General features: G+C 52.4%; 1 protein-coding gene and 1 long non-coding RNA gene across 6 annotated transcripts in view; one reads left to right on the top strand and one right to left on the bottom strand.

Annotated features, from left to right (window-relative positions):
* The window catches only part of KCNQ4 (potassium voltage-gated channel subfamily Q member 4), a 60,532-nt gene that overhangs the window by 20,203 nt on the left and 14,908 nt on the right, over window positions 1-25,421 (top strand). For 2 of the 5 annotated variants that reach the window (XM_066269502.1, XM_066269499.1), the window contains exons 2-9: window positions 14,243-14,333; window positions 14,974-15,100; window positions 15,313-15,488; window positions 16,161-16,286; window positions 16,686-16,796; window positions 16,966-17,061; window positions 20,193-20,281; window positions 22,002-22,163. In XM_066269502.1, coding sequence (XP_066125599.1) covers window positions 14,243-14,333; window positions 14,974-15,100; window positions 15,313-15,488; window positions 16,161-16,286; window positions 16,686-16,796; window positions 16,966-17,061; window positions 20,193-20,281; window positions 22,002-22,163 — 978 coding nt within the window. Of the gene's footprint in view, window positions 1-14,242; window positions 14,334-14,973; window positions 15,101-15,312; window positions 15,489-16,160; window positions 16,287-16,685; window positions 16,797-16,965; window positions 17,062-20,192; window positions 20,282-22,001; window positions 22,164-22,521; window positions 22,567-25,421 lie in introns of all 5 variants that reach the window. The other 3 variants (XM_066269501.1, XM_066269500.1, XM_066269503.1) reach the window with 2 other exon arrangements.
* LOC136331280 (uncharacterized) lies at window positions 15,883-21,026 on the bottom strand. Its single transcript, XR_010730464.1, has 4 exons — window positions 20,564-21,026; window positions 19,378-19,421; window positions 19,155-19,292; window positions 15,883-15,963 (listed from the first exon to the last, which is right to left on the bottom strand). It is a non-coding gene; the product is annotated as an uncharacterized lncRNA (long non-coding RNA).

Below are 25,421 nucleotides of genomic sequence, written 5' to 3'. Positions count from 1 at the left end.
GACTAACTTCTTTCCCTGTTTTGGTCTCTTCTCTGCCTCCTCCCTCCCCACTTTGCACAGGTTCTGCTGATTCAGAGGACAGGCTCTTTAGAGGTGACCCTGACCCCTGCCAGGATCTAGTAGCTAGAGGCCCGGGCAATCCTCAAACCCAGTGCCAACCTGTCACATGCAGCAGGATGAGGGAATTTTTGAAGTGGGGATGAGGGGCTGGTACCTGAGTCCTTCTACAGAATAAGGAGAAATACAAAGGAATTACTGTAGAAATGGGGAAATCTGGCTCCAGATCTAGCTCTGCCTCTGATCCACTGTATGATCACAGGTAGGTCATGTCCCTCTCTGAGACTCAGTTTCTCATCTATAAATGAGAGGATTGATTACCTCTAAGGGATCTTTCAGTGCCAAAATATAGTCAGTATTTGATCACTTCCTGCCACATCCACTTCCCCCTTGTACAAGTCATCATCTCTTGCTTGGATTATATTATTAGCTTCCCAACTCACATGGGGCAAATGTCATTGCCTCCTCCTCCGCCTCCACCCCTGCCCCGCATCACTCAACAGCCTATGTGATCTTTTGCAAACATAAGACAGATCATGTTTCCCCTTGCTCAAAACTCCCCATGTCACTTGGAGTAAAAGCCCAACTCCTCACAACAGCCAGTAGATCATCTGCTTCCCACGTCCACTGCCTCTCTGCCCTCATAGCCTCCCACTCTCCCTTGCTCACCCCTCTGGGAGCACTTCTTTATTGATGGTTCTGGAACATACCAGGCACCCTCTTGCACTTGCTTTTCCCTCCTCTCCCAGATAGCCACATGGCTCACGCTCTTATTTCCTTCAGATCTCTGCTCAAATGGCACCTTCTCAAAGCGACTTTCCCTGACCACTCTCCATAAAATAACCTCCCCTTGACTCCCATGCCGATGTTCCTCTCCTCTTTCTGCTTAATTTTTCTCCATCATCATCATTTTTGTTGACATAAGAAACATCCAAACCTGAGAGAACTTTTATGACTTTATTTGATCCAAACTGACAACAGATGCCAGGGGGCAAGATCTCAAATGCTCTGGAGAATAATAGTTTTGTAGTTTATTTTATACATTGGAATCAGAGGAGAAGACGCCAGGAAGGTGCATGAAATCCACTAGTGATAAAGGAGTTGGGAGAAAGCGAATGGGGACATCTCTTGTGCCTTTGAGGAAAAGAGAATTACTCTGAGATTTCAAAGGTATGTTACCCTAGATGCAGAAGAACGGTAGGCAGAGCTCACTGAAGATAAAGATTGACCTCTGGTAAGGAAGCTACAGGCCTGAGATGTGAACACCTGCTGTGACCTGCCTGTTTAGGAATTTTTGATCAGTACTGAGTGGTTACTTTTGGTCACTGAGCTTGTCGGAACTGCCATGTAATGTTTATTGCATAACCTCTTTATTTTGTCCACATTTTGAAGCTTTATTTGCTTACTATCCATCTCCCCACTCGAGATGGAAGCTCCGTGAAGGCAGGGACATTGTCTGTCTTTGTGCCCAGCCCATGGTGAGCACTTAGGCACTTAGCCAACACAGGATGAATGAATGAGTGAGTGGCTCGATGGCTCTGGGCTGTGTGGTTCCTGGAGTTGTCCGCCCCCCACCTCCCCCCCCCACCCCCACCGTTCCCTCATAATCCTTCCTGCTACAAGGAGGGTGGAGGTGTGGAGTCAGGAGTGGCCAGCAGGACAATGCACACTGGGGGAGGTAGATGGTGCCCATCAGTGCTGAGATGATCCCCTCTCCAAGGAAACTTACCCAGCACCATTCTGAGTTGGTCACAAAGCACTCAAGGTAAAAAGGACAGGACTTCAGCCAGCTCTTGGTCAGTAGGAGGAGACAGGTACCAAACAGCCTCTCACGCGCTCACGGAAGTAAACGCTATGATGGAGGTGCGCATGGAAGAGGAGATGAGAGATTAAGGAACTGAGGTGGGAGCTCCCAACTAACTGAGCTGAGGTGGAGGAGAGGCAGCATGAGCAAAGGTGGGAAGGAAATAAAAAGACCCTGCTTGCTGTTGTGGGGGAACCAGGGCTATGACAACAGACTACCAAGTGCCAGGTTGGGCACCGAGTGGTGGAGAGTGAGGTGGGGGGGGGGGCAAGGACCTTCCTTGCAATTATGCTAAGAAGCTTGGGCCTGAGCCTGCAAGTTGGTGGATTTTGCCCTTTAAAAAAAAAAAAAAAAGCAGCAAAGCTCTTTGTTCAAATGAAACCTTATGCTCAGCTCAGCAAGTAAAACTGAGTCACTCAAATCCACATGGAGCTAATGAGGTAGAACCAGGGGACGGTTTTCACTGACCATCTTGTTGAGGTTTCTAAAACCCAGGCTGCCTGTATTCCACCCCTTAGTTCGCTCTTACTTTGCCTGGGAGGCCCACGCTCTGTTTATTTGAGGGCCGGCCAGCCCTGAGCCGATGAATGAGCCCTGTTCCCCCTTGTTCCCACCTGTGGCTGCCATTGGTGTGTTGCTCAGCCCACTTACCTGGTATACCAGGTAGTCTTGCTGGCATGGCAGAACAAGTAGGAGGGGTTGGAATGGGTCCAGATGGGCAAGGACTAGGAGATGACTCATTAAACACCTGGTCCAGAAGGTACTGCCTTCTGTACCTTAGTGGGACTGAGACTATTCACACTTGCTCAGGAAAGATTGGCATGTGGTGGTGGAGGATACCTGCTGCAAGGACAGGGAAGACTTCTGTAGCGTCATAGCAGGGAGCACATCTGGACCTCACGGAGTAGAGAAGGGGTGATGAGACTCTAGAACGGCAGTCTCCTCTCCACTGCTCTGCACCTCCGCCAACTTTCCTCTATGGTTCTCAGTTCCATTCCTGAAAAAGACAATCTGATTGGCTGAGCCCAACTGATGAGGTATCTTTCTTGGGTCAGTCTCCAGCTCTAGGTGAGTAAGTGGCAGCCAGGAGAGGAGCATGAAGCCGTGTGGTACCATGTAGAGTTGGCCCTTCAGGGCTGCGGTGGCAGTCAGAGCGGCCCCCAGGGCTCTCCTTGTCCTAGTCCTTGGGAGTCCTGTACCTGCCTATGGGCATGGCTGGGAGGATGCCAGTGGTGCTGAAATCGAGACTTGTTCAAGGGTGGGTCAGCCCAGAGTAAGGGAAGGGGCACCTGTTTCTAATGGGACCATATCTAAAGGAGTCGACTTGTTATACTTTTTCAGGCAAAAGAGAATGCCTTTTTCTAATTTGTCCTCCAAGAGGGGGCATTTTTTTCATAGTTTGTACTCTGTGCTGGCGGCTGCTGTCCCTCCAGGGACATCCTCAAAGAATCTGGAACTGAGCTGAGGGCCAGCCTTTCCCTTCCACCCCACTGCTGGAGAGTCATAAGGCTAAAGGGACCTCATCCCTCATTGAGTTTGTCCCTCACCTTCAGGTTTCAGACAGGGAAACTGAGGCTCCATTGAGACCTCATTCCTTGCCCTGAGCCCCAGCGCCAGCCCCCAGCTCAGAGAAGCAGCAGCCACTCAGCAGCTCTAATGTGGGGCCCTGGGTCACATGCTTTTGCTCCCTTGGCCATATTTAGAATCGCTGGATCACGGGAAACTTCTCATCCCAGGCCCTGAGGATTCTTGGAAAGAGCCTTTTGGTCTGAGGCCCGGCTGACGGCCCCTCCTCTTTATCCCCCTGCAAGAGAAGTAAGAGCCTGTTCTTCCCAGAGGAGCCAGGCCACTTCGCACCCCATCAAGAAGTGCCTCTCAGGTCTAGCTGGAGTCCCTTCTGTAGTATCAGCTCCAGTTCGGGGCTTAGGAAGCCCTTTTCCATTGGAAGGTAGTGAAGGTCATGTCCTCCAGGAATGGGGACAGACTGGACCCATCTGTCCCCAGGAGGGAAGACAGAACACTGCCTTTGGGGTCCTGGTCTAGGGGCTGAAGAAGGGGCCACCTATTCTCAAAGCTGACGAGGGGCCCAGCTGGTGGCCAAGCAGGTGGCAGACACTGGCAGGGCTGTCTGGGAAGAGGGACTCTGGAGACGGAAAGAAGGCAGGAAGCCCAGGAGGAAGAACAGAGCAGGGACTGGTTCCGCATTCACTTTAGCCAGATTTGGGGGCAGGGGGGTCCTCTCATCCAGCGCAGTCTGCTTTCCCCTCAGGATCATCAAGTCTCAAAAACAAAAAACCTCAAACCAAACAAAACCAAAAATGCACATGTGAAGCACTGATGATATTCTAGATCTTTCCTCCCACTTAACTGTGGAGATAAAGGCCCTGTGTTCCCAAGGAACTCCTCCCTAGGGCCTGTCAGTTCTCCCTCCCATCCTTATTTGACACAGACTGTCTCAGACCTCTTCAGACAGCCCCACCCACCTTGATCCCCACCCCTGAGAAGTGTTCCTGACCTCTTCACAGAGAAGTTGGACCCCTGTAGGAGCTCTCTGGGTTTCCTCGGTCCCCTGCCCTCCTCTCCCATCTAGTCTCTCCCCATTCCCGCCTGCCCCCAGGGAAGCTGGCTGGGTTCTTTCTGCTTAATACTAGCCCTTCACCTCCCTGCTGCCCTGGGGACTTCATCCATTGACCATTCCCTTTTTCTCCCACATCTTCAACTTCTCCCTCCACTCTGCTTCTCTCATCTTAAAAAAAACAAAACAAAACTCTGTGCTTTGTATTCTTCTCCAGCTACTGAACTCAGCCTCTACTCTCTGTGTCAAACTTCTCAAAATATTTATAGTTATGCCTACACTCTGCATCCACTTCCTCACGACCCTCTCCCTTCCTCACCCCAGCTGGGCCTGATCTGGTCCTGGTCCTTTCCTCTCTCTGAGGCTGCCCTTTGCCAAGGTACCCAGTGACCAACTTGTCACTAAAGCCAGTGAACATTTTTCGGGGCTTATCTTGCTTGACCTCTTGGCTGTGTTTGACACTGTCATCCACTCCCTTAAACACTTTCTTCTCTCGGCCTGGCCCCTCCCTCTCCCGGTTTCCCTCCTGTCTTGCTGGGTGAGGGGGGGTCTCTCCCCGCTCTGCCCAGCTGGAGCTCCATTAGGTCCTCCTCTAAATTTGCCACCTGCTCTCTGGACTGTCTCAGCTGCTCCCAAGACCCCAGTCACCCCTTTACCCTAATGTCCCCCAAGGCTGCATTTCTGGCTCAGGTCTCTCTCTTCAAACCCACTGAGTGTTTGCTCTGTGTCCCATGGCCCTCTCCACCTCAGCGTGTCCACAGTGGCACTCATCACCCCACACCTGTTTCTCCACCTGGGTCTCCCACCACAGTTCATGCATGGCACCCTCATCCACCCAGTACGCACACCAGAAATATGAGTCTTCTCCCTCATGGTCTCCGCTTCCAATTTGTCACCAAGTCCTACTTCCCAAAACTCTCTCCAGGCCTCCCACTTCTCTCCAGTGCTCCCACCACCAACTCCTTGTAATCTGAATTATTGTGGAGACTTCCGCTTGCTTTTCCCCATCAGCCTACCCTCTTAGCACACTGCCCCTGAGTGGTGGTCCCGAAACACAAATCAGACTACGTCATTCTCTCTTAAAATTGCCTTTAGGATAAGGCTCGTAATGCCTGAGGATGCTACTTGAGGCCCCTGGATCTGCCTGTCTGGTTTGTCCAGTACCCCTCCCTTTTGGGCCATCACCTTCTGGAACTGCTGGCCACCAGGGGCACCCCCACCCCTGCCCTTGTCACCTCCTCCAGCAAGTTTTCACTGATTCCCCAACTTTATCTTGCTAAAACTGCCTTAGGGTTCCTCCCAACCCCCAGGGCACACCGTCATCATCTTGTCTGTCATGTTACTGCTGGGTTTACTAGTTAGTTTCTTGGTGACTTGGATTATTCATTTCTAGTTTTACAATAAACCTGACTGAGTGTAGATAGTAATAAATTTGTGTGTGTGTGTGTGTGTGTGTGTGTGTGTGTGGCAGAGACAGAGATAGTCAGAGAGAGGGACAGATAGGGACAGACAGATAGGAACGGAGAGAAATGAGGAACATCAATTCTTCATTGTGGCTCCTTGGTTGTTCACTGATTGATCTCTCATATGTGCCTTGACCGGGGGGCTACAGCTGACCGAGTGACCCCTTGCTTGAGCCAGCGACCTTGGGTTCAAGCTGGTGAGCCTTGCTCAAACCAGATGAGCCCGCATTCAAGCTGGCGACCTCGGGGTCTGGAACCTGGGTCCTCTACACCTCAGTCCGAGGCTCTATCTACTGCGCCACCGCCTGGTCTGGCAGCAATGAATATTTCTTAAGTGAATGTGGCTCAGAGAGGTTAGGTGATAACCTCTTTTCTGCAGTGTGGACCTCCCCTCCCCCCATAGCCACAAGTTTCTATCCTCCAAGCATCAGTTTCCCCAGGGACATCCCAGAATAGCTGGGGCTGAACTTCCCCAGCAGCTCCCACTCCTGGAGAGACATAGGCGGACGTCCCCTACCTCATGTTGCAGACAGGGATACTGAGACCCAGATAGGCTGTATGACTTGGTAGTCCAGATGGACTTTGGTTCAGGTCCAGGCCTTATGACTTTGGACAACCTAATATAAGTTTCTTCCTATCTTTTTTTTTCCTTTTAAATAACAGCTTTATTGAGTTGTAATTCACATTCAATGACACCCCCATCCCCTTTTTAATTTTTATTTATTTATTCTTTTTTTTTTAGAGAGGAGAGAGAGTTAGAATGAGAGAGAGAGAGAGAGAGAGAGAGAGAGAGAGAAAGGGGGGGAGGAGCAGGAAGCATCAACTCCCATATATGTCTTGACCGGGCAAGCCCAGGGTTTTGAACTGGTGACCTCAGTGTTCCAGGTCAACGCTTTATCCACTGCGCCACAGCCTGGTCAGGCCCCATCTCCTTTATAAAGTGGGCAATGCAGTGGTGTTTAGTATAGTCACAGAATTGTGCAGCAATCATAGTACACCTTTCTGAACCTCTGTCTCCTCATTGGTCAGCCTTGGGTGATGACGTACTGCTCTCACAGGGTTGTGAGAAGATATCAAGAATAGTCATAGAGAGGGCCTGGCACAGTGCCTGGCCCACAGGAACCCTTGGCCAGCAGGAGTGGTTACAGGGTCACAGGGTGAAGCTGGCATTGGCAGAAGACCCACCTCAAAGGCTTCCCTCACTCCCCTGCTCTGTGGCGGCTTCCAAGCAATGATTTGAGCAGGCCATGAGGGTTGGGGAAAGGGGCAGAGAAGGCAGTGATTATAGTTGTTTAAAAAGCCTTGAGGTAGCTAATAATTGGTCAACCACAACTACTCCCATTAGCTAAGTCAGTGGTTTTCAAAGCGTGATTCCCAGAGGAGCAACATTACTATCACCAGGGAACTTTGTAAAAATGCAGATTCTCAGGCTCTGTTTCACATTTACTGAAGCAGACACTCTAGGAGTGGGGCCCACAAATCAGTATTTTAACAAGCCTTCCAGGTTATTCTGACACTGGCTGTAATTTGACAACCACAGTTCTAAGCAAACCATTTGCCTATCCCTTGCTGACCTTTTGGATGAGTGGGATGGTCACAGAATGGTGGGGGGTGGGGCAGGGAGGAAGGGTTGTGATGAGTCTCACAACCGGCCAGGGAGAGCCAGCCAGGCAGTGCTCGCCTGTCCCAGCTCTGCCTCCTAGACTGGGCAAGGGCTCCAAATTGCCAGATATGATGGACAAAGCTACTCCAGAAAGCTGCCAGTCTGACCTCTCTGCTGGGATGATAATAGAGAGTCAAGTGAGCCAGCTCCTGTGTGCCCTCTACACTTATATAGATGGAGAAACTGACGCCCCAGACAGGGCCAGAGACAATCCTTATAGTCCTTATTTGTTGCATGAATGAAGCCACCCTCTGGTTCTGGCAGATACAACCACACCCCAGCTCAGGGCACCTCCTCTTGCCTCTCCAAGCTCCCCAAGCTCCAGACATTGATCTCTCTTCTGCTGTCCAAAGAGTAGGTGTCTGGGCCCTGGCTGGTTGGCTCAGTGGTAGAGCGTTGGCCTGGCGTGCAGGAGTCCTGGGTTCGATTCCCAGCCAGGACACACAGGAGAAGTGCCCATCTGCTTCTCTACCCCTCCCCCTCTCCTTCCTCTCTGTCTCTCTCTTCCCTTCCCACAGCCAAGGCTCCATTGGAGCAAAGTTGGCCCGGGTGCTGAGGATGGCTCTATGGCCTCTGCCTCAGGTGCTAGAATGTCTCTGGTTGCAACAGAGCAACGCCCCAGATGGGCAGAGCATCGCCCCCTGGTGGGCATGCTGGGTGGATCCTGGCCAGGCGCATGTGGGAGTCTGTCTGACTGCCTCCCCGTTTCCAATTTCAGAAAAATACAAAAAATACCCAAAAACGAGTGGGTGTCTGTGTGAGGCCCCCTTGGGGAGGCCAAGGCAGGTTGGCGGTCAACTTTAGCTGGTCACTGATTCACTGTGTGGTCTTGAGTTACTGTGTCCCTCCCGGGCCCCGTTTCCTCATCTGGCAGATAAAAACAGTTACTCAGCTGCCTGGAACATAAGGTGTTCTCTATCAGGCTAAGTATATCTGTTCAGTTGTATTGAGCATCTAGGGCAGGGGTCGGGAACCTATGGCTCGCGAGCCAGATATAGCTCTTTTGATGGTTGCATCTGGCTCTCAGACAAATCTTTAATAAAAAAAATAACATTAAAAATATAAAACATTCTCATGTATTACAATCTATTCATTTCCTACTGCTTATGTTCATGGTTGCGGGTGGCTGGAGCCAATCACAGTTGTCCTCTGGGACAACACCAAATTTTTATTGGATAATGCATAACATACACGGGTCGTTGTATGGCTCTCACGGAATTACATTTTAAACTATGTGGCATTCTTGGCTCTCTCAGCCAAAAAGTTTCCCGACCCCTGATCTAGGGTGAGGAAACTCCCCCCAGTGCATAAAGGCAGAGGGAGGTGAAATTCAGGGGCTTTTTAAACAGAGTCTATCAATTGGAGCTGGTCAGGTCAGAGGCCTATCTTCTCTTCCCTCCTCAGGAAGGATGCTGGGGAGACCAGAGGGTCAGAGAAGGATCTGCTAAAAGCTTTGGGGGCCTCTTCAGTGGGTACTGACATAATGTCCTGATGTTTGTTTAATGAGAAATTCTGGCCTGACCAGTGGTGGCACAGTAGATAGAGCATCAACCCAGATTGTTGAGACCCCTGGTTTGAAACCCTGAGGTCACCAGCTTGAGCATGGGCTCATTGGCTTGAGCGCAGGGTCATTGGCTTGAGCGTGAGATCATCGACATGATCCCAAAATTGCTGGCTTGAGCTCAAAGGTCGCTGGTTTGAAGCCCAAGGTCACTGGTTTGAGCAAGGGGTCACTGGCTTGGCTTGAGTCCAAGGTCACTGGCTTGAGCAAGGGGTCACTTGGTCAAGGCACATATGAAAAGCAATCAATGAACAACTAAAGTAAAGCAATTAAGAGTTGATGCTCTCATTTCTCTCCTCCCCCTCTCTCTTCCTTCTTGTCTCTCTAGATAAAAGAAAAAAAGTCTGAAATTCTGCTATTCATTTACTCAGTCTTTCAACAGTGCTATGAAAAAATAAATAAAGCAGGGTAAGAAGAGAGAGAGTGAAGATAGGGCCGTTATTTTGGAGAGGGGGTGGCCAGGGACTTCAAGGAAGTGATGTTTGGACAGAGAGCTAGATGAGTAAGGGAGCAATAAATAGGCAGAGAAAACAGCACAGTAAGTGCAGAGCCTGGAGGAGAAAACACATTTGGTGTGTTCCAGGAAGGGCAAGGACGTCAGAATGCTGGAGCCCAGTGATGCTGGGTTGAGATCAAGGTCAAGAGGTGGGGGTGGGGGTCAGATCTTGGAGAGCCTTGCTGGACATGCTGAGGGTTTGGGCTTTGCTCTCTAAGAGTGATGGGTCAGTGGAGACTTTTGAGGACATTTCACTCGACGAGAAGATCACACTGGCTACTTTGAAGGGAGTGGGTGACAGCAGGGCCAGCATGGAGTCAGGAGACCAGTCAGGGGCCAGAAGGTGGTGGCTGAGTCAGGATGGTGAGCTGTGGTCTGTCCAGGGAGATATTTTGAAGATAGAGCCAACAGAAATTTCCAAAGGACGGGATGTGGAAGGTGAGAGAAAGACTTTAAGGCTTAACTCAGATGTTTAGCCTAAGCCCCTGGGTGGTGCCATTACTGAGATGGGGAGACTGGAGAGGAACGAGATTAAGGATAAATTGAGAGTGTGTTTTTGGACACATTTGGTTTGAGAGGCTTTTTTGTTTTGCTTTGTTTTCTTCTTTTCCAAGTGAGAAGAGGGGAGATAGAGAGACAGACTCTTGTATGTACCCCAACCAGGATCCACCTGGCTACTCCCTTTTGGGGTGATGCTCTGCCCATCTGGGGCCATGCTCACAACTGAGCTAGTTTTAGCTCCTGAGGTGGAGACTCCATGGAGCCATATTCGACATATTCAGCACCTGGACCAATGAGCTCAAACCAATCAAGCCATGGCTGCAGGAGGGGGAGAGAGAGAGAGAAGGAGGGGGGAGGGGTGGAGAAGCAGATGGTTGCTTCTCCTGTGTGCCCTGACTGGGAATTGAACCCAGGACATCCACACACTGGGCTGACGCTCTACCACTGAGCCAACCGGCCAGGGCCCCATTTGTATTTTTAAGAAAATGTCTTTTAAGATTTATGTTAGTTTGTAATTACCCATGTTCTCTCTCTCTCTCTCTCTCTCTCTCTCTCTCTCTCTCTCTCTCTTTTAGAGTATATGAGGAGCCCCTGTCAGCAAATCACCACTAGGCTTTTATTATTTATAAAATTTGGTCCCTTGGTTGACCATGGGAAGTCCATCTCAGCAGATAAATTCCTTCTCAGGGTTCATATCAAATGCATGCTTCTTTACTGGGTCCACAGTATTCATATTTAATGGCTAGAACACTGTGTCAATTTTTAACTTGATCAGTGATTTTCAACCTTTTTTTTTCATGGCACAAACACATTAATTACTAAGGTCAGTGCCCCTGACTAAATACAACCATTTTCATCTCATGGCACAAATAAATTAGTTACTAAGGGAGAAGAGGTCAGGGCCCCTATTTCTTTAGTAATTAGTTTATAAGTGTGTGAGAAACAAAGGTTGAAAATCACTACTTGATAAAGTTGTTTACATGGTAAGTGTAGGGGTTCAGAATGAGTCACCCCAAGATATGCCACTCTAGCATGCAGATTATTTCAAGCTGAAAATAATCAAAGCTCAGAAGTCTCCCTCTTAACTGCCTAAAAAAAATTTAGATGGCCCTGGCTAGGTAGCTTAGTTTGTTAGAGCATTGTTCCAATAAGTCAAGGTTGAAGGTTTGATCCCCAGTCAGGGCACATGCAAGAACCAACTGGTGAATGCAGAGATGGGTGGGCCAACACTCAAAGTGTAAGAGAAAGTTTATTGAGAAAGTCATAGCCCTAGGTAGTTGGCTCAGCAGTAGAGCATCGGCATGTGGAAGTCCCAGGTTCGATTTCTGATCAAGGCACACAGGAGAAGTGCCCATCTGATCCATCCCTCCCCCTTCCCCTCCTCCTCCTCCTCCTCCTCCTCCTCCTCCTCCTTCTTCTTCTTCTTCTCTCTCTCTCTCTCTCTCTCTCTCTCTCTCTCTCTTTTTCTCCTCCTGCAGCCATCACTCAAATAGTTCGAGCAAGTTGGCCTCCGGCAGTGAGGATGGCTCTCTGGCCTGCCTCAGGTGCTGAAATAGCTTGGTTGTGGAGCAACAGAGTGGCAGCTCCAAATGGATCCTGATTGGGGTGTATGTGGGAGCCTGTCTTTCTGCCTCCCTGCCCCTCTCTTAACAAAACAAACAAACAAACAAAAAACAACAAAAAACCAAAAAAGTCTCCCCTCCCCTCCCTTCCCCTCCTTTCCCTTCCCCTCCTTTCCCTTCCCTTCCCTTCCTTTCCCTTCCCTTCCCTTCCCTTCCCTTCCCTTCCCTTCCCTACCTGAAAAAAAAAAAAAAAGATAGAAAAAAAAAAACAAAACCAAAAAGGAAGTCACAGAGGTAGAAGTAGTGAGCTGTAGAAGAAATGGGCTCAGGAAACAAGTTACACAGGCAAAGAATACCCATGTTTATTCTAAAAAATATTGGGAAATGCAGAGAAGCAAAAGGCAAAACAAAGGCCAAGTCATTCTTAACTTTGCCACCCAGAGTCTTGCTCACTCTTGGTATATAGTATATAAAAGACATCTACATTTTAAAAATTGGAATCACATGCCTCTAAGGTTTAATAATCTTTTTTCACTTAACCTATTATAAAGTAGACAGTTATAAATGTGTTACTATTGGCATGGAAAGAAAAATGTTGAGAAAAAAAATTGAAACACCTAGTAGGCAGGCCTTAGTGTGGCTGAGCAATGGGACTGAAGGATTACGGTCCAGCATTGGGGTAAAGCAAGTTTTGGCTGCAGGCCTTCCCAGAGGCGGGGGCTGGATAAGTGGACCTCAGGGAGGGCCTTTCTGCCCTTGAGCCCTGTGTCAGTGACAGTCCCTATCCCCAGTGGATGTGGCTGCTGTGTTTTCTGTGGTTAATTATTGAGCAGGAGGAGCTGGTACTCTCCCCCGTGCCTTATGTCTTTGCTGACTTCGCTCTTGTCTGAAACTGGCCAAGAAAGCCTCTTCCTCCCTCATTCATGCAAAACCCTTTACTGACATCTGCCACCTACCTCCTCCACCCAGGGGCATGTGCTAGGTAGCAGTCCTCTACCTGCCCTCCAAGCAGGCCGGAAGCCCCTGTCCAAGGAGATCTAAGTGGGTCAGGGTGGAGCCATGCCGTTTCCATGGTTTTCTTCTTGTATGGCCCTCTTTACACATGAGACTGGCTCAGGGAAAGTAGGTGCCTTTCCCAGTGCCACACACACAGCAGGGCTGGAATCCAAACCCAGGTCTCTGACTCCCCGCCCATGCCCTTGTCACAAACACAAATGGAGCTGTGTAGAAAATGACTTGGGCCACATACAGGGAGACCAGCATTGGGAGAGCGCAATAGGGTGGGGGTGCAGAGGGCCCTCCAGAGCAGGGAGTGTTGTGTGGGGAAAGGTGAGCAGTCTCAGCAGGCTACCATGGTGCGGTGTTTTAGGTAGAATGCAGAATCTGCAGTCCCAGCTGGGGAAGGCTGAGGGTCAGTCCCAGGTGGGGAAGGCTGTGGGCTGTGGGTCAGTCCACAAGGGAAGTCCATTTTCTCAGACGTCTCTTCCAGGACACGTGCATGTCTAGCACTCCCCCCATTTCAAAGAAGAGCACTTCCAGGAGCCTGGCTGCGTTCACTTTTGCTGCATCTGCAGCTGTACTTCTCATTCTGCCTCCCTCAGGCACTCACATCCTCCCCAGGCCACCAGTTTCTGTCCCTGTGCCCTTTCCCTTCTGCCCATCCACTGGCTCTAATCCTGTCCTGGACATACTGAGTAACCTTTGCCAATGCCTTTCACTCTTTGGGCCCCAGTTTCCTCACAGTGCAATTGGGGTTGAGGGATGTGGTGGAGGAGTTGGGTTCTAAATTTCCTTCCTTATCTAGAACATCTGGTTCTAGGCCACTCAGTGGCTTCCCGCTGTCTTCAGGGGAGTTCCAAGCCTCCATGTCATGGCTCCTTGCTACACGATTCCCCTCTTCACACCCTTTCCCCCTATGCATCCTTCTCTCCCTACCTGTCTTCCCTGATCCCCTATCCTTGCATAGCTGTCTCATTATGTAATATCTTAAGAGCCCACAAAGGTAGGAGTAATTCACCCCACTCTACTGATGAAGCCATGCTTCTGTTGCCTTGGGGATCACTGGGAATGGGGGGACCCTATTCTCCCTCAATTTGATGATCTTTCTTGCTCCTCTGCCCACTGGCTGATCTCTGGAGTATTTTTCTCAAGATGATCTTGAGTCTGAGCCAGGGGCTGAGGCCACACTTGAGAATGGCTGAGCCTAGACTTGTTCCTAACTGTGGAACCCTGGGCCAGTCTGTTCCCACTGCCAGCCCAGATCAACCCACCACTAAAGCTGAGCAACCACCTCTCTGAACTACAGCCTGTATCAAGGGCAGATGAGTGAGGTGTAAGGTGCCTATAAGCTCAGTAGCCAGAGCTTGGCTTGGGGGCTTCTCTCCTTGGTGTTCAGCACAGAGCCACAAGTCCAGGGAACTCTGCTTCTGATTCTCTTATCTGCTTTCCACACATCTCAAAAATGCATCCCTCCTCCTCTGACTCCATAGCACACTGCTGAGGGCCCATGCCTGCCCTGTCCATCCAGCAGTCTAACCCTTCCCTCATGCTGCAATTGCAGATTTTTGCTGGTGTTCACCTGCCTGGTGTTGTCTGTGCTGTCCACTATCCAGGAGCACCAGGAACTTGCCAATGAGTGTCTCCTCATCTTGGTGAGTGCTGGCATTCCTGTCTGAGGGAGGCTGTGTGAGGAAGCACCTCTGGGTTCCAGGGGAAGGTTGGAGAGTGGTTTCTTATACCATGGCTCAAAGAGTGGCTTGCGGTGCTGTGTTCCCTGAGCTGGTGGCTGCTCATCTCCAGGTTTCATCTCCTGCTGTATAGCAGGTGTTGGGGGACCTCCTGCCTCTATGTCAGGGCTTACAATGGGCCGAGAGAAGAGGTGAGTAGGTCCCACTTCTTCTCAGGACCCAGACTACTAACTCCATCCCTAGTGAGATGTTGGTTTTTTTTCCTCCTCTAAACAGAATCATTTTGGAGGGGACAGCTGACAGCCACCCTTTATGTTACCCAATCTACTTTAGACAGTCTGGGATGACTGGGAGGTGGAGGGTGGGGTGAGGGAGAAAAACCCAGACAGCTCATGGGAACGGGGAGAGAGAGCAGACTTGGACTTTCAGTCTCTTTGGAAGGGGCCACATGCAGAGAATCCTCCTCAGATTCATCCAGGGGTGAGAATCTCCAGGAGAGGTGTCTGAGGAAATCTTAGTATCTCTAACCCAGGGATCCAGGCTGTTTGTGTGTTGTGTGGCCTCAGTCCTGGAGACTGGAGAACTCAGGCCCCTGATCCCACAGGAATTTGTGATGATTGTGGTCTTTGGCCTGGAGTACATCATTCGTGTCTGGTCCGCCGGATGCTGCTGCCGCTACCGAGGATGGCAGGGCCGCTTCCGCTTTGCCAGAAAACCTTTCTGTGTCATCGGTAATAAGGCCTGACCCCCCAATACCCCCCCCGCGCCTGACCCTTGACCCCAAGCCCCAGGGTTGACACCCTGACCCCACTCGGGCTGCTGGCACAGACTCAACGGACCCTTCCAATCCCCCAACCACGGCCCCACGATCCCAGGAATCCTCGACCTGGGGTGAGTTGGATCGCTGGCGCTGGCGGTGACCTAGCCTTCCCCGCCCCTGCAGACTTCATAGTGTTCGTGGCCTCGGTGGCTGTCATCGCCGCGGGCACGCAGGGCAACATCTTTGCCACGTCTGCGTTGCGCAGCATGCGCTTCCTGCAGATCCTGCGCATGGTGCGCATGGACCGCCGAGGTGGCACTTGGAAGCTGCTGGGCTCGGTGGTCTACGCACACAGCAAGGTGAGGCCCGCTAGGGGCGTGTCAGAGGCGTGTCAGGGGCGGGGTCAGGTCGGGTAGTAGCTGGGAGGGTGGGCCGGAGTGGAGCCCGGAGGGGGGAGGGGCAGGGGAGGAGCCTGGAGGTCTGGACCCACGGCCTAAGGGGCGGGACAAACTGGGGGCGGACGCTGGGCTGGGCGGGGTCTAGGAGTCTTGACCAGGGCAGGAGGCGGGGCCTGAGGGAAAGGGCTTGAGGAGCTTCAGAGTTGGAGGGTCACGTGCACAGCAAAGTGGGGACTAGGACAAGGTCTGAGGGTGGGATGGGGCGGGGCTAGAGGTGGGGCCCGATCGAAGCCTGAAAGTGGGGTTTGTAGGGTGGGGCAAGATGGGCCTGAAGGTGGAGGTCTGAGCATGGTACCTGGAAGGTCGTGGGCGGGGTCTGAAAGTGGTCTGGGATTTTAAGAGGGCCTGGCCGTTTCAGGAAGGAGGGGCAGGGTCTCTGAAGGGAGAAAATGAGAAAGGTGGGTAGAACCAGCGCCAGGTTGGGGTACGTTTATCCCCTTCCCCAGTACCTCTCATTGTCCATTCTGGGAGCCCCGTCCCCTCCCTTTTCCCAGGTGGGCACAGAGTTCCCCACTTCGTCGGGTCTTTCTGCCTCCGTCCTGCCTGTGGTCTTACTCTTTGCTGCCCCCGCAGGAGCTGATTACCGCCTGGTACATCGGGTTCCTGGTGCTCATCTTTGCCTCCTTCCTGGTCTATCTGGCCGAGAAGGACGCCAACTCTGACTTCTCCTCCTACGCTGACTCGCTTTGGTGGGGAACGGTACGTGACAGTCTCTGTAGGGCCTCCCTTCTCTTTAGGACCTTCCCTAACCATTGTGACCTCCGATTCAAGGTTGAGCAGGCCTGTACCTGTCCTCTCTGCTATGATAGCACCCCCTATGTCCAGCCTGTATGCTAGCCTCTCAATTTGCCCCAATGGACCAGCTTGTGCTCCTATCTAGTCCCAGATGTGACCTGTATCCCTGCATGGGGCTGGGGTGGGGGCAGAGTTAGTCTGTACCTCTAACCAGTCTCCATGACAAATCCTGTGACCAGCCCCTGTGGGCAACCAGGGGAATCTCTTCCCTCATGATCACGCTTCCATCTGTCTGTGCCCCCAACAAACTGTTGTAGATGGCCCCTGTGACCAGCCCTTTGGGTAACCCATTTGTGTTTCCAGATTACATTGACAACCATCGGCTATGGTGACAAGACACCTCATACGTGGCTGGGCAGGGTCCTGGCTGCTGGCTTCGCCTTACTGGGCATCTCCTTCTTTGCCTTGCCTGCCGTGAGTCCCTCTCTGCCTAGGATTGTCCAGACTGGGGAAGAGGGGTTCTGGGAGCACAGCCTGCTAAGCCCCTATCCCACATCATTGGTGGGGCAGCTCACATCAGCAGAGATTGCCTTTTGTTGTCTCCACTACCACAATCTCCCAACCGTGCCTATTCCCCCCCTAGGGCATCCTTGGCTCCGGCTTTGCCCTGAAGGTGCAGGAGCAGCACCGGCAGAAGCACTTTGAGAAGCGAAGGATGCCAGCAGCTAACCTCATCCAGGTACAGGATGCCTAGGAAGCCCCTGAACTGAACTGGTGTGTCAACACTGTATGCTGACTCTTGTGTCCCAAGTTTGCAATTGTGACTCCACTTTGAAGCTCAGAGAGGAGATGTGACTTTTCTGGGTCACAGGACAAGTCAGGAACAGAGCTGGGATGCTGACTCAGATTGTCAAAAACATCCCTCTGTACCAAATGCCCAGTTTAGGAGTAGCCACAGCTGCCCTACTGGCCGACTCCGGTCCCAACTCTACATGGCCTGAAGTGGAATACAGCTTAGACGAGAGGCCCTAGGGGCCTAGTAGAGACATCCATCAGCTGTGCAGCCATCAGTGAGCCTGTTCCACTCCTAACACCTTAATTCATTAATTCATTCCAAAAACACTCACACAAATGAACGTTGTAACTATGAACTGAGATCAATGCCTTGAAAGAAAGAAATGGTTCTCTGAGGAGCTTTTAACAGGAGACCTTGAAGGGGATTCAGGAAAGACTATCCCGGGAAAATGACACTTGAGCTGAAAGCTGGATGATGGGTAGGTGTAATCAGGTGAAGAGATGAAGTGGAGAGCATTTGGGGTAAGGGAAGAGCATGTGCAAATGTCCTGGTGTGTTTGATGAACTTGAAGAAAGCTAGTAGGGGCCAGAACAGAGTGCTGAAGGAACAGTAGATAGTGGCTAGGTGGGCCAGGCCCAGACCTGGGGCCCATTGGGAGGAGTTTAACTTTTTCCCACGAGCAGCATGGAAACACTGACAGGTCTGAAGGAAGGGAGTGGGTGACACAATCAGATTTGTATTTTGAAAAGTGGTGAATGGATTGGAGGATGACTCAGGTATGTGTGGGGGACCAGATCAGAGAGTCTCGCAACAGTCTGGGCGATGTGGGTTGCTGGGTGATGTGGACTAGGTTTGCAACAGGTGAGATGGAAAGAAATGGGCAGATTCTACATATTTAGGAGGTGAAATCAGTGGCATCAGGAGTGAGGGAGAGGGAGATGGTGGGGTGACTTCTAGGTTTCTGGCTTGCCTGACTGGCTGGTTGATGGCCCTGTTCATTGGAGGGGGACCAGATTTGGGGCATGAAGAATGTGAGTTTGGTGAGAGCATGTGGAGTCTGAGGGTCTTCTGAACCCCTGGGTGGCCATGTTGAGTGGGCAACTGGATGTGAAGTGCAGATGTGCCACTGGGGGGAGAGAAAAAGTCTGGGTGAGAAGATGTAAAGCCACTGCTGATGATGGTAACAAAGCCTGGGCACAGGGGAGCTTGCCTCGTGGGGAGAGGAAAGAGGGAGCAGAGAAGATGGTCCAGAACTGGGCTTTTAGGAGCCTCAACATTCTGTGGCTGGACAGGCAGAGTTGAGCCAGCCAAGGAGTCAGAGAAGCAGCAACCAGAGGGTGGGATAAAAACCCCAAGAGTGTGTAGCCTCAGTTTCCCCCACTGTGCTGAGGCATCCTGATGGGGCACGGGCTGAGACACAGGCTCTGATTTGTGTGACTCTGTGACTCAGCCTTGGCTTTTCCTGGTCAGGGATGTGTGTAAGAGACTCCCCTGCGGGAACCAGTTCAGGGAATGTTGGCACAGCCCAAGTCGGCATGCTCTCCAGTGTGCCACCTTCTGACCCCCCAACCCTAGTCTGAATCAGCCCCTCCTTATCTCTCCTCCCCAGGGTGGAATTCCGTTCCCCATCCCTGCTATCTCCAGTCACCAGCCCAGCCTTTCCTTCTCAGCATCCCCTGGGGCACAATGGCCACTGTCCCCTGGGAGCTGGCCTTCTGAGGGCCATTGTAGGGGCAGGCGGCTGGCACTGCCCATGCCGAGAGACAGCTGGTATTGTGGTGCCCATAATTAATGAGACAGTCTGGCAGCTGCTCTCCAGCCTAAGCCAAGGGCCTAGGCAAGCAGGAAGTAAAAATATTCCTGTCCTGGGAGAGTGCCTGGCTGGTGAGTTCATCAGTGGGCAGTCCCTTAAGGACAGGAGGCACCCAGAACAGGGGGGCAGCCAGAGTCAGGTCTACTTTGTCCTGCCTGGCAGCTTCCATGCCTCCCTGCCCTCACTCATCGCCCTACGCACTGTCCCTCCTGGCTCTTCTTACCTGGAGGGAAGGAAACAGACTTTTCTCTTGTCTGACCCTCATCCCTCCTACTGCAGAGGAAGCCAGGCAGGTCTGTGAATGCTGAGGGAGGTGATGCTCTGTCTTCGCCTCCTCAACCCCATGGGCAGTGCTAGGCATCTGGGAAAGATGGGGTGGGGTTATTATTAGTAATAATGATTCACTTAGTCAGCATTCATCCCTTGAATCTTTGCAGAACACCTACCATGTGCCAGAGGATGCAGTGGTGAGCAAGACACAGCTTACAGCCTAGGAGGAAAGAAAGACATTAATCAATACACAATGAATAGATATCTATCAGCTATAGTAAGGGAGATAACAGGAGGGTTTAACAGGGGACCTGGGCATTAAGTGCCAACTATGTGCCAGGCACTACACTCGGCATTTCATATACATTTGCCCATTTATTCCTCACAGCACCTGGTTAGCTAAGTAGTGTTACATCCATTTTACAGATGAGGTAACTGAGGCTCCGCAGCTTTACTTAATTTACCCACACTCATAAGGGCCATAACTGGGGCTGGAAACCCACACCTGCCTGATGACAAAGCCCCAGCTCCTGTCGCCCTCTAAGGGCCCTGGCTGAGGCTGATCTGCTCGTCACCTTAGGGCAGCGGTTCTCAACCTGTGGGTCGCAACCCCGGCGGGGTTGCCTAAAGCCATCGGAAAATACATAATGCATATCAGGTATTTACATTCCGAATCATAACTGTAGCAAAATTACAGTTATGAAGTAGCCACCAAAATTATTTTTTGGTTTGGGGTCACCGCAACATGAGGAACTGTATTGCGGGGTCACGGCATTAGGAAGGTTGAGAACCACTGCCTTAGGGTCATTCTTTCTAGGCTGCTATTTCTTTGGCTGGCCCTGCTGGTGCCTATGGAATTGGACCCGGCTCCTGGTTCTGCTTACCCTTCAGCTGGCCCAGGGCCTAGGTTCTTTCGGGGGCAGATGCTGATGGGGGGCTGAGAGGCCTCGCTGATGCCGTGTCTCCCGTTTCCCTTCCCCCACACCGCCAGGCTGCGTGGCGCCTGTACTCCACGGACACCAGCCGGGCCTACCTGACAGCCACCTGGTACTACTACGACAGTATCCTCCCATCCTTCAGGTAGGCCCTGACGCAGGGGGAAGGCGGGGTGGGGCTGACGGTAATACCCCTGAGGACCAGTGACTGGGACTCAGTCCTGGATGGTGGGACAGGGGTGATGGCTGCCAAGAGAGCATTTGGGGCTGGCTCTGTGCATCCTACCTAACTCAGAGCCTGGAGTGTCTTCTCCTCCAGCTCTCTGTGCCCAGGAAGGCTGTGGACACTGAACCCAGGACACAGGGTGGAGCCCTGCCCCTCTGTCTGTGCCCTGCGTCCTGGACTGCTGGCAGTCCACACACTTACCCAGAGTCCACGCCGCTCAGGGCAGTGGCACTGCCAGTCCACTTTCCTCAGTCTGAGTTGGAGGCAGCATTAGCCCTTGCCAGCCTGGTGTATTGCAGCTGGACAGAGAAAGTGTGATGGGCAAGAATGGGTGTGCCAGTATTGGGAGCAAGGGCCCACATGCTCCGCGTGCATGAGTTTGTACCTCTGGTACTGTACCAGGCGGCAGCCTGAGGGTGCAGAAGCTAGTTCACCCCACTGGTCCAGGCCGGGGTAAGACTGCACAGGGGTGGCTTCGTGCAGGGGATTATTAATATAGTATCATCAAGGTTCGTGTGGCCAGGTGGTTGGCCAGGCCCTTGGGCAGGAATGAAGACCACGGAGCACGGCTTGGTTCCCCAGGCAGGCGGGCATCAGGCGGGTATCAAGACAGGCCAGGCTGCTGTGCTCAGCACTTCTGCAGGCGCCTTCGTCCTCTCATTAGTTCTCCAGGAGCAGCTGTTGCACAATCCCACTCATCACTACACCTGGCTGCCTCCCTCCCTGCTCCCTCCCAGCCCAGGGGGTTCCTAGGGGAGGAGCAGGAGAAAAGGGGCTGTGAAGGGGGGCTCCCATAATCACACTGGGTCCCCCATCTTTCCACCTGCCTCAGAGATGAGGAGGGTAGTTAGATTAGAAGAAACTGCCCCTTCCAGAAGTAGCCCTAAGGACTGAAGGCCAAGCCATGGGGAATAGTGTAGGGGCTGGTTTGTTAGAAATATGCTGTGTGTGTGGGGGGGGAGATTTTGGAGTGGGGTGATCTTCAGTCCTCTGGTGAGAGGGACAGAGCTTGGCTTGGAGATTATGGGTCCAGTGGGTGTCCTGCTCCTTGGACCTCAGTTTCTTCATCTATACAATGGGAAGGCAGAAAGGGGAGAGATCTTCCTTGGATATGGAAATAGGAAATGCCTAGAGAATTAGGAGGAAGCTGAGTCCCAAATCTGGTCTCCAAGAACCCAGAGCTGCAGGGTAGGAAGCTGGGCTAGCCACCCTATCCAGTCTCTCTCTTAGGCCTCGGTTTCCCCCCTAAAATCCAGAGTCAGATCTGGAGGCTGCGGTTTCAGGGCCACCACCGGCCTCCAGGTAGGCACAGCTCCATGTCCAGACAGTCAGTGGGGTGGGTAGAGTAAGCTGGATTTGAGCTCCCACTTGCCCCCTTGTGAGGGTGCTCTGGAGTGTGCCCAGCCTGCACAACCGTACTTGGCATCCCCGAGGATTTCCCAGGACCTGAGTATAGTAAGGGAAGGAGGAAGGCTAGTCTCTTCCAGCCCGCAGCCCTGCCCACTCTGGCCTGGGGTGTGTGCTGAGCACCTCTAGAGAGTCAGGGCCTGGCAGGATGTGAACTCAGGAGCTCAGTGCCCACCAGGTGAGGGGGTGGCGCCAGAGCCCTGCCTGCTGCTGATGGCACCCTCTCCTGCAGAGAGCTGGCCCTCTTGTTTGAGCACGTGCAACGGGCCCGCAATGGGGGCCTACGGCCCCTGGAGGTACGGCGGGCGCCAGTACCCGACGGAGCGCCCTCCCGTTACCCGCCCGTTGCCACCTGCCACCGGCCAGGCAGCGCCTCCTTCTGCCCTGGGGAAAGGTAGGGGCCCTCTGGGGCCACCACCTCCTCTTGCTTCTCCTCCTCCTCTTCATTCTCTGTCTCATCCTCTCTCAGACCTGCCTCCAGCCACTACATGGGTGTCTGGGCCTGTTCTGGGGACTCCCAGGCCTTGTCATGAGGCCTGGGCAGTTGTCGTCGGACAGCCTGACAGGTACAGAGTGAGAGCCTCTCTGGAGGGACCAGGCTGGACTCACCTTTTTTGTCACCTGGAAGAGTGGGGGATCTGTCCACACCATCCTTTCCCATCACCTCCTCTATTCATTCCATGTCCTCTTTCTTTCTCTGTTTCCACTCCCCCTCACTCTTCCACCCCTGCACCCCCATCCCTCCTGGGAAGCTGGAGAGAGGAGGAGGCCGCTGGCCACAGGTGCTTACGGATCAGGTAATCGTGGGCACCGTCTTGGGGTGTGAGGGCAGGGACCCCTCCCCCAGCATGTTCCTCTAGAAAGGGCTTCACACTGAACTCCCGTCTCGGGAATGAGATGCCAGCTGGAGAGAGAGCTCTGTGACTAAGAACCACTGTAGGACCTACGTAAACTCAACCAATGACTAATGCTGTTGTCTTGTGTAACCCTTGTCCACAGCTTTGCTAATCCCAGAGGATCCTCCTGGGATTCTCCCACAATGCCTTTCTTCCTTACTGAGAGACATTTTGCTGCTCCAACAGTCTTCTTCCCCTTGACCTGACTCTCCTGGAGCTTTTGCATTTTGAAAGAAGAACAAAAAGTAATGATGTTTACCCCCACATAAATGTTCATCATACTGAAATTTCAAACCTATTTGGCTGAGCCCCGACCTCACATGTGGGAAGGTGGCTGCCCCTGTGAAGGTATACTTTGAGGTCAGGAATTCAATCCCCCTCATTTCTCACCTGTCCTCTGCCCATCTTTTTGTTTTGTCTCGTCTTCACACGTCATCCCTTCGTCAGCCAGCTGGGCACCTGGGCCTTGAGCTGCAGGTGCAGTGCTGAGCCTGGGTCCCAGAACAAGGGAGGGGAGAAAAGGTGAACCCCACTGTGGTCAGGAAGAGGAGGTGCAGTGAAAGCTTGCCTCTGCCACCTGATGCGCTGTGTCCTCGAGAAAGTCATCAAGCCACTCTGAGCCTTTGGGTCCTGGGCAGAAAAATCAGTGTTAGTTAAGCTGATAAGAAGCTCTTTGTTCTCTTGGTTTCTGGGCAGAAAAAAGCCCAGGGAACTGGGAGGAGGTGGTTTTGGTACAAGGGATGCTGGGAACGGCATTCCCTGCTCTCTGTGAGGACACTTCTGGCCAGGGGCTTAACAAGAAGTGGGTGGAGAGGCAGAGTCCTCCAGTTCCGGGGCTGGGGGGAGGGGAAGCGTGACTGGCCAGGCCAGGCTGGCAGCTCCCTGAAACAGCATCCCTGGGGCAGCCCCACTTGGATTCTCAGTTCGTGGCCTGAAGGCCGTTATTGTTATCCCCATCCCCGCCCAACTCTGGCTTCCAGGTAGAAACTCAAAAGTTGGCACTGGTGACCACCCGCTCGGCTGAGCCAGGGCACGCTGGAGCTTCCAGTTTGCCCTGGTCTCACCCTACCTGAATAGGAAGGCTCTGAGAATGGAGGTCAGCCTGGAGACCAGCACCTGTGCCACCTCCCAGCTGCTCTGGGTCTCCAAGGCCAGGAACAGATTATTGCTGAGTGCTTGGCTACCACTAATTCCCAGCCTTATGTCTGTCTGCCCTGGAGTGTCTACATGGCAGGGGCTCATGGTAATGGTGGTGGAGTGTCTTCTACTGAGAACCCCAGGGGGCTGGGCTGTGATTTCTAGGAGGTCAGGCACCAGGCTCAGGTCAAATGGCCATATCCTTAATCTTGGCTGTCTGGGCCCCATGGGATGGGTGCCCCAGATGGGACCCCCCCCCCGCACACACAGACATACACACCTGATTGGTCACACTATCAGTGGTGCTTGTTAGTGGACCTAGGCCAAGCACGTTCTCAGGACTATAAGGAGCAGGACGTCCTGGGGGATGGTATTGTCAGGGCCTGCGCCTCCTCTCTTTGGGGTTTTGTGATAAGGAACTAAAGCAGTGTTTCTCAAAGCATGGTCCACTGACCTCTTGCATCAGCATCCTGTAGGGTATCTGTCAAAAATGCAGATGGCCTGACCTGTGGTGGCGCAGTGGATAAAGCGTCGACCTGGAAATGCTGAGGTCGCCGGTTCGAAACCCTGGGCTTGCCTGGTCAAGGCACATATGGGAGTTGATGCTTCCTGCTCCTCCCTCCCCCTTCTCTCCTAAAAATTAATAAAAGAAAAATTAAAAAAAAAAAAGCAGATGGCTGGACATCTTCCCAGGCCCCCAGAAGGAGAATCTCTGGAGAACAGACACAGAATTCTGCGTATTTAACCTGCTGCTCAGGAAATCCTCATGCAAAGCTTGAGAACGTCTGCATTCTGGGAATGTGGGCTGGAAGATAATTTGGGGTGGGGGGGGCCTTCTTTCCCACCAGCAACAGGAAGCCGGCCCCATCCTGGCAACTCCTCATGCTCTGCCCACCTGCCTCCTTCCCACTAACCTCTGTTTGTGTCTTGTTCTCAACTTTCCAGCCAGATGTTTAGTAATAAACGGAGTTTCTTTCGGATCCACGCCAGCTGGAGACCGAGGTACCCCCTTACCTGTTCCTCCTGTCCCCACTCCTACTTGCCCCACCCAGTTTGGGGGCTGGAGTCGGGGACAGGATGGGCCAAGGACAAGGTGCATGTGCCTGCCGCCTGCCATCTGCCTTGGGGCCCTGAGGAACCCCTCGCCTTCCTGGGGATGCCTTTGCCAAGTCTGGGGGCATGGGCCTGGTGCCCAGTCTGCCAGCAGGGACAGCTACAGGAGCTTTGCAATGAGTTCTGGCTCTGCCACTGACCCCTTGTGTGATCTTGGCCAAATTGCTTCCCTTCTCTGGACCTTAGTTTCCCACCTGTGGAATGGGCATATTGAACTAGAGGCTCTCTGAGGGTCCCTCCCACTCTGACTTTTTTGGGGCCTTGGGTTTAGCTTTTCCACTTCCCACCTAGGATCCTAGCAGATGCCTGAAGGAGTGGGATTAACACTTCCCTCACTGACTCCAGAGCCCAGCTCTTAGCTACAACACCACTACATTCCTTGGTACCTGCCCCATGCTGGGCCTCGCACTAGGGACACGATGATGAATAAGACATGGTGCCTGGAGAGTTGCAAAGAGTAATTGGTATTCAGTGTAATAAGTGCAGCAAATGGAGGAAGCAGAGGG

This window comes from Saccopteryx bilineata, chromosome 3 (genome assembly GCF_036850765.1).
Source record: "Saccopteryx bilineata isolate mSacBil1 chromosome 3, mSacBil1_pri_phased_curated, whole genome shotgun sequence".
NCBI lineage: Eukaryota > Metazoa > Chordata > Mammalia > Chiroptera > Emballonuridae > Saccopteryx > Saccopteryx bilineata.
This window is presented reverse-complemented; position numbering and strand designations above follow the sequence as displayed.